The sequence below is a fragment of the Cyprinodon tularosa genome, unplaced genomic scaffold, assembly GCF_016077235.1.
Source record: "Cyprinodon tularosa strain WSP-4 unplaced genomic scaffold, ASM1607723v1 ctg132, whole genome shotgun sequence".
Classification (NCBI taxonomy): Eukaryota; Metazoa; Chordata; class Actinopteri; order Cyprinodontiformes; family Cyprinodontidae; genus Cyprinodon; species Cyprinodon tularosa.
This window is the reverse complement of record NW_024038137.1, coordinates 261,794-273,399: the sequence shown is the minus strand read 5'-3', so window position 1 is coordinate 273,399 and position 11,606 is coordinate 261,794. Positions and strand designations below refer to the sequence as shown.

At 34.2% G+C, this 11,606-nt stretch overlaps 1 protein-coding gene across 1 annotated transcript; it reads right to left on the bottom strand.

The window, feature by feature from the left end:
- Positions 1–7,174: 7,174 nt before the first annotated feature.
- On the bottom strand, positions 7,175–11,590 carry knstrn (kinetochore localized astrin (SPAG5) binding protein). The gene is made up of 9 exons (XM_038277562.1): positions 11,517–11,590; positions 8,639–8,695; positions 8,459–8,537; positions 8,239–8,268; positions 8,043–8,142; positions 7,842–7,956; positions 7,696–7,757; positions 7,482–7,556; positions 7,175–7,401 (listed from the first exon to the last, which is right to left on the bottom strand). Exons 2-9 carry the CDS (start codon positions 8,658–8,660, stop codon positions 7,273–7,275), a joined length of 612 nt encoding a protein of 203 aa, XP_038133490.1. The 5' UTR covers positions 8,661–8,695; positions 11,517–11,590; the 3' UTR covers positions 7,175–7,272.
- Between the last annotated feature and the right edge of the window lie 16 nt (positions 11,591–11,606).

Here is an 11,606-nt window from a genome sequence, read left to right as displayed (position 1 = left end):
AGATTCCAGTTACTGTAACGATCTTGGTTCTGTTGTTTTTCTCTAAGTTTTCAGTTTCAAGTTTAGCCAGGTTTTTCATTGTTTTCTAGCTTTATTGGTGTGTCTGGATTCATTTAAGTTGCTTAGGTTTTTCTGTCTGTCCTCTGTTGCCCCCTTGTGTTCTTTTCCCTTGGATTCCTCATCAGCTCTAGTCACACCTGCTCCTTATCCCCCAGGATAATAGTCTTCAGTCTTCCTGTGGACCCCAGGAAGACTAGCTGTTTGCCATGGCAACAGCTAATGGGGATCCTTAATAAAATTACAATTAAAATTACAATTATCAGCTCATTAGTCATACCTTTGTTCAGTCAGCCATAAATACACTCCCTCTGCAGTCCCTCTTGGCTGGTTCCTTGTCTTACCTCTTCTCACCCTGGCTCCTTGATGGTTTTCCCCTGATGTTTCCATGGTTCTGGTTTGTTTTTGATTTTTATGTTGGTTTTTTTTGGGTACCTGTTTTTGTTTAACATTTTTAAGTTGGATTTTTGGATTCTTGTTTTTGCTGCCTGATCTCCATTAAACCTCTTAAGAACTCACCCCTGCCTGTCAGCCTCTGCATTTGGGTCCTCATAAAAACCTCCAAACAAACCGTGACAGTTACATTAATTTTTACCCATGTTGTAGCTGTTTTGCTTTTTATCTGTACTTTTTTGTTTTTTTTATTTATTTTCTGTACAGCACTTTGGTCAGCTGTGGTTGTTTTTAAGTGCTAAACAAATAAAATTGGATTGGATAAAACTTTTTTTTTTAATGTTTTACATTTTAAGATATAGACTAATAAAAAAAATTTACATTTGGGGAAAAAAGGGGTAATAAAGAGAAAAAATGCACTCATCTATGAATCTTAAACCCTGAGTGGCAAAACACTTCTACTGATTTTAGATCTATTTTCGTCTAAAATGAAATGGGAGCAGGTATATATTTAGAATCATGCCACTGATTACAAACTGACCTAGATGTTGGATGAGAATGGGCTGATTAGCTTTTAAGATATTAGATAATAGATAAAATGGTTATTGGATTTTCATTTGCAGGTTTACTGCAATTTATTTATTGACATCAATGTTTACTTTAACAATTTCCTTCTCATTCTACATGATCATGTATTTCATTGTTTTTAACCACAGATTATGCTTTCTCCTGTGTAAAATGATCTTATTATAACTAGACTGGACAGCCATTTATTAAAATATTACATGTTTTTTTTTATTTCTTATTATAAATCACACAATTATATTCAGTAATTGTGTTATTTCAGTCTGAACCTGACACAGTTTGAATCCAGCAGCACTCTGATAATTATCAGAAGATAGGGATGAGTAGCTGGTTGAATAAATTAGTTCCTCAAGGTCAGAGCAGGGGACCTGAGGTGAATTACTGATCAGTGATATAGTAGGCATGCATTACTGCAACAGTAGAGGCTGTTTGGCTCCAAATCTGCTTTTGTTTTACCTAAAATGAAGAGTTTTTATTAAAAAGGGGTTTGTGTTTGGAGAACTCTATAAAAGGTAAACACAGAAGTAGTTAAAATGTATTTTAGAAGGGGTGCACTGGAATCCATGAGACTGAAATATCTTATTTTAAGCATTGTAGGTTTCAATCAACTGTCCAAAAAAGTATACAAATCCATATAACTAAACAATAGTTTTATTTCCAAGAAATTGTTTATAATTTTTCAGTTATGTTAGGCCAAAAATAAAAGGTAAATGAGAAATAAATAATCTGGTCTATTAAATTGATTCTGTTACATATTTAATGTGAGATTTGTTGTAATGTGAGGCCCGATAGGCTTATGAGTCAAATGTTCCTATAAGACATGCTGACACCATAGGAGTAAAAATAAAGTAAAACTGTATTTGGGCCGCTTTGCTAGAAACATTTATAAGACTGCTAGATCCTACACTTTTACTTTTGCTTTACATGCTCACTGACAAATGGATACAGACAACAGTTTTCTTGCTGAGGAGCACTGCTTGGCAAAAACCATCTTCCAAGTGTGAAAGAAAAAAGGCTTTTGCTTCAATTCAATTCAACTCAGTTCATGTATAGCAGGCATCCCCAAAGTCTGTCCTCGAGGGCCGCTGACCTGCAGGTTTTAGAGTTTTCCATGTTCCGGCACAACTGATTTATATTGATAGTTGATTAACAGGCTTTTGCTGAACTGTAATCATCAGAATCAGCTGTGCTAAAGCAGAGAAACCTCTAAAACCTGCAGGACAGCAGCCCTCTAGGATCGACCTTGGGGATGCCTGATTTATAGCATCAATTCACAACACATGTCATCTCAAGGCATTTTAAAGAGACAACTCAAACCTCCAGCAGAACCAGGCTCAGTATGAGCCTTCTGCTGAGGCCGACTGGGGTTCAAGGAGACAGAGGCAGACATATTACAGGAACATAGAATTCATTCATAAATACTTTCTATGTAATAAGAGGTAAAGGTAAACTAGGTCCATAGTTGTAGTTTATTATGACTACAAAAGCCATGGATTTGAAAAGTGTTACTTTTCCATCTTCCTGGGACAGTTAGCTGTGCTGCAGTGATAACACCAGTTTATATAATTACAGGGACTGGACGACCAAGGTGAATCCCTCCCTCCCTCCCTCCATCCATCCATCCATCCATCCATCCTGCGTATCCCTGATGGGGTCGCAAGGGGGTGCTGGTGCCTTTCCCCAGCTGTTAATGGGCGAGCAATGGGTTACACCCTGGACAGTTCACCAGTCTAACGCAGCAGTGCTACCCATGGTTACACTGTGCAACCCCCCCTTATCTCCTTCCTAATTATCAGAACTTTGGCAGCAAAAAGTATTTTTTCACCAACTCCACATCTATAACATCAATTCATTTCTGCTGGTGTACATTTTTTACATTTTGTAATTAGACTAGGAAATTTTTATAAAAGATGTTCATCCATCTACCTATCTTTTCCTACTTCACCCCTCAGGCTATGTCTGTTTCCAGCAGTCTATGGGCAAAAGGTAGGGCACACCCTAGAGGTCTAATAATTGAACTTTTTTGATCTCACACTGGAGAAATTCACCCCTGCATTTAACCCATCCCCTTGGGTTAAATGCAGGGGTCATTGTGCGGCGCCTGGGGAGCAGTGTGGGATTAAGGCTCTGTGGGAGTTGAACTCTGATCCTCTGGGACCCAAGCACAATGCTCTAACCGCTAGGCCACCACTCCCCCAGAAATTCGTCACTTTGTGGTCACCAGTCGATCGTAGAGCAACACAGAGGCATACAACCATGCACACTTACACAATACCAATTAAACTAACAGTGATTTCTTGGACTGTGGGAAGAAGCATGAGTTGCCAGAGAAAACCCAAACGCAGAAAAACTCTCGCCCAGGATTTAAACCCAGGACCTTGCTGCTAGGCAACAGTGCTTCAAACGGTGTCACCGTGCAGCCATTAAAAGCAATTAATAATCCCAATGGATTTATTTTATAGAGAAATCATTTATTCTGTCTATACGTCTGTCTGTCTGTCTTTTTATAGCAGACTAGTAGTAAAGGTGTAAATTCCACAACATGTTTTTTTCCCATTATCAGGATCAAATTTGCAGCTGGATTACATGCATATCTGCCTGTACTAGTTTGACCCATTGTTTTATTCCATTCCATGTTTTTATGACGAGACTAATACCATTTTAATCAGATACAATAAAACCTCATCTCAGTAAAATGTTACCAAAATTATGGGATAAAGATATTGTGCAAAAAACAAAACAAAAAATTCAAAAACAGAACCTAAAAGCAAGTTCACTTAATAACTTAATACTTAATCTAAGCTCTTTTTGATTCAACTTCAGCATGGTCTTCTTAAAGGTATAGTGGAGGATTTTTGTGAAATTTTGAAAAGACTCGCCCTCTCCTGTACCCGCTCCCTAGAGGGATTGTTTAAACGTTGCTGTTAGCATCGCTCATACAAGCTTAGTTTCCAAAAGAAGATTTGCAATTTTTCCACTGTGTCAGACTCACCACCGGTAAGTGAAAATGGGGACAAGCACATAGGAGGGCCTTACATAAACATATCACCAGAATGATTGACAGTTAGGAGGACCACTTATTTTGTTGATCCACCCAGAAAAAGAACATCTTCCACTATACCTTTAGATCCATAACAGCCATCAGATAACTTATTTACACTCTTTAGCTAAAGCTATAGCATACACCAAGGAAGGATATAAAGGATAGAAAAGATTTCCAGATGCAATGAAATTAACAATACAATTAATCTAAAATTATTATTTTGTCTAATTTGTCTTGAAAATCATCTCCTATAAGCATAAACTGACATTTCACTTAGGATTAAAAGTATTGCATCATTACTTTAAATTTGGTGAGGATCTGTATTGACGCATTTCTTTTGGAGGATGATAATATTAAAATAAAACAAAACAAAGACCCTCAATGATGTGATTAGAGGTTGAGGTTATTCTTTCATACAGTCTATAATAATAATTAAGTCATAGTTAATAAAAAATTATTTTGAACATAACCTGCTTTCAGTATAACAACTGGGAATATATTATGGATTTAATCATTATTCATAGGTTTGTTTTTCCAACATAAACCACCTTCAGTGTCTGTAACACAGGTGCATTTAGAACAACAAACAAATAAAAATGCTGTGTTATTTTTTTGTCACCTAAACCCATTTTTTCTGTTGTCAGCATAAGACACTGATGCAATTACTTGGGTGAAATAGTGCTGCTGGAGAAGGATGTAAATAGATTTGAAGCAGGGTGCTCACGGCTAAATGTCCTACTATACTGGATTACATTTTCAAAGGGGACAGGCGGATGGCTCATTTGATGTAAGTTACAATGAAATAGTGCAACTGTCAAAAATAAACATTTTATATAATTAAGTCAAATATAGAGATACAGGACATTTTTCAGATACACAGGTTCGGATCAAACCTTTCCAACTCAACGTCTGGCATAGAATTCCAAAGAATTTTTTAATGAACAGGAGTTTGTTTTAGACCTAATGTATTTCCAAGTCAAAAATAAAAAAATATATAAGATTTATGTAATTTTCTTTTAATTGATTAGAGTCATCTACGGCATTAGATTAGTATTATAGCCAACTAGCGAACTTTATTCATAATGCAACTATATATATAGATATATCTATATATATATGTAAATATATATCTATATCTATATATAGATATCTATATATATATATCTATATATATATATATCAGCATGACAATAAGAGTTGTCCAAGTCACATACTGTATATATCCCATGCAACTTTTTCTTTCTTTGGCACCTTCTTCTCCTTTGACTATTTGAAATGATGTAATGAGTAGATTTCACAACTGTAAGATCAATAAAACAATTCAAATTATAAATAGAGTAAATTAATAACAATATAGCATAACTTTTTGGAACAAGAACCACAAATCTAAGTTGCTCTTGCTCTACTGAATAAAATATAAACAAAATTTTGGTCCACTTAATGCGGTTTGGGTTATTTATTCATAAAGATAAGGCTAATCAAGCCAGTGTCTCAATGTAAACATCTTTCTCAGGAAAGGCATTAGCCTTTGCATTTGGAATATTTTGTAGGCTTATACTGCCCTCTGAAGGTCAAACTCTGAATTACGAGCTAAGGAGGATTATTTTGCACCTCTTCCTCAATGACTTAGACTAAATCGGGGAAGAGAGATCTGCCTGGAGCCACACAATTTAAGTCTTATATAAGCCTCCTAAGGGTTCTAAGTGTATATTAGCACCTTACCAAAATGACTAAGCAGACAATTACATAATAAACATGCATTATTATATGTTTATTTTCCCTGCAGCACACCCTGGAGAAAATGACAAACCTAATTTGCTTTGCGATATTTGGTGCTTTAAGTTAAACAGTATTATGCTTTTCTTGCATCAATGGAAATATAGAAATACAACAAAGAAATCAGATTTTTGGTGTTTTTTTTGAGGATTAATAATGGAATGTAAATAATAGAACTCTAATAACAAACCTCCATATGGAAATCAAATGCAGTCTTCTTCAAACTACAGTAATAATACAATCCTCTTTTTCCCCGTTTTTGGGACAAAACTATAATAAATGCTTTAGCAGCCTTTTGATAAGGTAAGTAGGATATCTAAACAAAAATAAACCAGTATAGTTTAATTACAGTGCACCCACTGGTTTGTTTACAACAGCTACCTGCCTGACACTGTGTCATACTGAAACATGTGTTAAAGGCTATGAGGCGAATCTTTGATACAAATTTTTAATTTTATTGTTTAAATTTATTTATATATCCAGACACATCTACCTTAACAGCAAATCTTTAATTTTTGTAAGCATGTTTAATATCTCCAAAGGAAATAGACTAAAAACAGAGGAAGAAATATGTACATTTAACACCGCCTTCAAATGCAGGACATGCTTTCTGCTGAGATTACAATTGATTTTGTTTTAAGACTAATGTAGAATTCTTTGGGTCACAAGATTTGATGTAAAATTAGAAACATTAACGAGACCTGGATTTCAGTGTAGGTTTTCACTTATAAACATGAATTTGGTGTAATATAAAGGTTTATATAATAGTTCTACATAACGCAACGCAAAAATTCACCTAGGGACTTTTAAGTTTTTTTTTTTGATCCTGTACTCTCAGGTATCTCTATAAGCTGGTCAGGCCACTTTCTCTAAATTACTTTACGGATTTGTGAAGAGCAATTTCGATCCAGCTTCAGTAGGTTAGGAACAAATCAATGGGATTTCGAGGTCACAGAAGAGATTTGTTCTGATATAACAAAAAACCCCAAACTTTATCACTTCTTCTGCCCTTAAAGAAAACATTAAACCGTAAAACAGAACGAGGTATGCAGGTTTTATATTGAAAAGAAGTCCCAACTGTATCTAGAATGCAAACAAATTATCTGTACAGCATATCAATTTGTAATGGTCTGATTAAGTAGCACAACTTCACCATTTACTGTTTAAAAGTTTTGATAATACTAAATAGGTGTAAAAGGCTGAAGATTTGGGGAAGTCAAACTATCTTAAAAAAAAAAAAAAAAAAAAAAAGATTATGATTGGATTCTGTTATATTTAGGACCCTGCTGTGTATTTGTCTGAAATAAGGAGGAATTATAGTATAATTATTATGATTTTATTTAAACATTACATCTTATGGAAAAAAAATCAATGTAAAAAAAAAAAAATTTGGTAAAGCAAAGATTGTTTTCGTCATTCTACAACAGGAGTGCCTCTGCTTCTTTTAGGGCTCTCTCAAATTCAGCAGCCTCCTCAGAGAAGTTCTCCCTCTCTCGCTTGATAAGTTCACGCTCTTTCATGATCTTCTCCGTTGTGTCTTGGATTTCCTAAAGATATGACGAAGATTCAGACACACAAAGCAGAAAAGCTGCAACAGGACCATAAAAGTGAGAGGAAAATGACTTGCCTGTAGCTGAGTGAGCTGTTCCGATGCAACGTCCCCAAAGGCCTTAAGTTCCCTCAGGAGATCGGTTGAAAGACTCTGAAATATGCAGTAATGCACCAAATTAGTAAGAGCATGTTTCTACTTTCCATTGTGATCAGGTTGTTGGTGTCTTGTGCTCATGTTTGTGAGTTTTTTATAGCAACATTATCAAGTGCAAGCGGAATGCAACACATACCGTAACCTCTTTTCTTTCAGTATCTTTCTGCCTTGCTGCATCTTCGACCCTTTCCCCTAAAACTAAAGGATTAAATCGGTGGTTAATTAAACAAGTAACATCACAATAAGTGAGATATGGTTTAAACAGTTAGTCCACTTTTTCACCTGGGTCTATTTTGGCAGAAACTAAGAGAGAATGACAGTCCTGTAGGTTTTTCTGAAACTCTGCATTCTCCTTTTGAAGCTCACCGAGTTGTAACTCTAACTCAGCAACCCTTTGCTTTGATATAAAAAAAATATATATCAGACATTTATTAGAAACGAGTGAATGAATAGTTCATTTTCTTTTGACACTAGTTCTTTTACCTCCTTCTCTGACAAGTGTTTCTGCAGGTCTTCATTTGTAGCCACCAAGTTTAGATTTTGCTCCTTTAGCTCTATTTGTTGCCCGTTTCTGGTTGAAATCCTACATATGAATGGGATAAAAAGCATCAGACACAGAACCAAAATGGGCCAGAGCCTGCAGAACCACAATGTTACATCAATATGATGCATGACTTACCCTTTGTGAGCCTTAGAAACAACATGTTTCCTAAAAGACAATAGATTTCAATAACTCTGATGCATAAATGAAACTTAGTTTGGAAACTTGAAAATTTGGAACCTAGAGCAAAAACAATCAATCATTCTATCTATCTATCTATCTATCCATCCATCCATCCATCCATCCATCCATACACATAGACACATACACACATACATATTTATTTATTTATTTTTACCTTGGAACATTTTCCTTTGAATTTCTGAGATTCATTTCTGTTTTCTGAGCAGTTTTAGCCTCTGCTGGTAAATTTAAACCTGGAAATATAGATATGAATAACAGTTTGTTAAAAAAAAAATCTAATTTAAATTATTTACATTATCGGAATAACATTAAAAAAAGTTAATAAAAAATTCACCTCTTGGAATTTTTGAGGACATCCCCACACAGTTCCAAACAATAAAAAAAACAAAACCTGTATGAAGAGAGAAATAGATTATTTACTGTAGATATGGCTTAAAAAAAAAAAAAAACTAAAAACAATATTTGCCATTATCCTATTTAGGACAACAATGTAATAATAGTTTGAGATTTGTATTCATATTTTGAATTCTAAGTCCTTAACTTTACCTAAATATAAGCAAATCCTATATCAATATCTGGATCTTTCCTGCTATAATATATATTTTGAAATCTATTGATTGTATAAAAAAATACAGCCTGTTTGAACCCTTAAAGTTACATATTTGTATTCATGATGGATTTTGTCCTGTTAACACGATTTGCTGCTTCTTTGGTTTCCATTTCTGACTGTATAATACTTTCAACTTGCTTTTTGGAATGAACATACATCCATTCACACATAATATAATTACTTGTAGAAAGGAATATATAACCATCTCTTAAATAAATCCAGCATTAATGATGATAACATTAAAGCAAAAACAACTCCGGTATTGGAAAAGTATGCAAATGTTATGTACCTCAAAGATAAGCAGGAGATCGAGTTGACTGAGAAACTGTAGTGGAGTTTTAGAAAAGAAAAAAAAAGATGTAATTAACTTCAAAGCCAAACAAGAGGGATGCAGTATGGAAGCCCCTTGGATTCAAACTGCTGTAAACCAATTAACCTATGCAAGCAGGTATTTAACGTTAGTTATTAAAAAAATTGCTCTAGCAACTAAACATACCAGGACACCAAATATGCATCTGCACCTGAAACATTAACAGATGCAGTTTTTCCAGCAGGGAAAACAAAACCTGTAGTTAATCTCTGTCCTCTGTCCTCCAAACAGTCCACCATCGATGGAAGTTTTAATTTATCCACAAGCAAAATACAAAGACACTCAAAGACGGGGAAGTTCTCTTAATATCTATAGAGATGCTGACCACTGATATAGTTAAATAGCCTGAATTTCACATTTTGACTCTACCTAGTAAGAATGGACAGATACTAAAATACCTTGCATATGTTAAGGCTATCCAAACAACAATATTATTGTTTATTGCAATAGTTTGTGGGACAATTTATTGTCTGGCAAACTGAATTATTGTGACACCCCTAAGTGGCGTGCAAATCATTTTGAGGGCTTTGGGGATGATAATAAAGTACTTTATGGATACAGGCGTCTTACCATTTGACTCTTTCCTCACCAAATGTTATTTTAGGGCTGCAACTAACAATTATTTTGCAAATTGATTGTTCGGTCAATCATTTTTTAAATTAAGCGATTAATAACTGGATAGGTTCCTTAAAGAAGATTTTTTTTCTAAATTAAACCAGGTGAAAACAAACTTTTCCACTTGAGTTCTGGATAGAGCATATAGACAGATGATAAAAAAAAATTTCTGAAATGCAAAAGGTTTATAAACATTTCTTTTATAATATTATTGATATTATTACTGCTCTAAGTGGGTTCCTCTGTCAGCTAAAGGCATGTTTTATAGTCTCTATACTCCAGCTAACAATTATTTGATTACTAAATTAGTTGAAGATTATTTAAATCAATTAATCATGATTCATCGGATTAAAATTTTTCAGCCCTATGCTATTTAAATGTGTTTATGACTATTTCAGTCTTGTAATCATTTTTGTTGAGTTCATAAGAATCGCGAGAAATATCACAATACTTTAGTCACTTCCTTAAAGCTGACAACCCAGGAGATGGATGCCATTTTTATAAGGAGAAAAGGAGAAGTAAATAATAAAAATGGTCCAATTTGTTGTGAGCATTTGGAGCAGGTGGGTGGATGGATCCACCCTGATAAGGATGAAATTAAGACTAATACTATTACTGATCAACAATCAGCAGTGTAGGGTTGCCAAAAGTATCGATACGCAAAAAAGTATTGATAATAAAATGTTGTACCTGGATATGATACTCATTCTCTAAAGTATCGATACAGTGATACCCCCAGTGGCACGTAAAGTCATTCATCTAGTGTGCAGAATAGAGGAAAATGTACTTTCTGAACACTGTGTGATTAAATATTTTTGTGCACTTTTCAGTTTCAGAATTTTTTGTAACAGGTGCAGCTGCTGAGAATTTATTTTGTTTTTTAACTGGTTTGGCTAGTGTCATTGTTATGTGTGCAAAGCATAACAAAGGAAGGAAAACTTTAAGTTTATTTTGTTAGTTTTTATCAATGCTTGCTTAATATTGTGCACAGCATACAGCCTCAAACTATTGTTCTTATTGTTTATTATATTTATTTGTATTTTATGTATTAATTAAATTATTTCTGTAAAAATGTTGTGGTCTTTTTTTATCCCTATGGTATCGAAAATGGTATCGAGTATCGAGTTGATATTTTTAGTATCATGACAACAGCAGTGTTTTTAGATTATGCATGCATCGTTTTAAATAATTTATCGTTGTAAATTCGAAATATTTCTTCATATTTTGTTAAGATAGCATTCTAAATAAATTGATATATTATTATTATTATTTACATTTAAGTTTTATTAAAAACAAATAAAAGGAATTGAGTGAACAAAAACGTGAAGAAAGACAGTGGTTCAAAAAAGATGTTATTTCATTACCATTATCTACCCTCCGGCACTTCGGCTCAGACTATAAATAATTTATCATTTTCAATCTGCATATTTTTATCCGTTCACGATCAACTGTAACTCGCTTAAACCGTAAAAACTGCCAGACTTTAGTGTAACATTTGCTGTATTTATTCACCTTTCAGCGATCTTATATTATGGAAGGTACAGCCTTATCCTACAATGTTATCAGAGCACACACACACTTTCAATAATATACAAATGTTATAGTATAAAATGTTACCTGTAAGGAAAATCAGAGAACGAGTTTCATCAACAGTCCCGAATTTCAAAATAAGTTCCGCCCTTTTTCTTCTTCTTCTTCTTTTTTTTA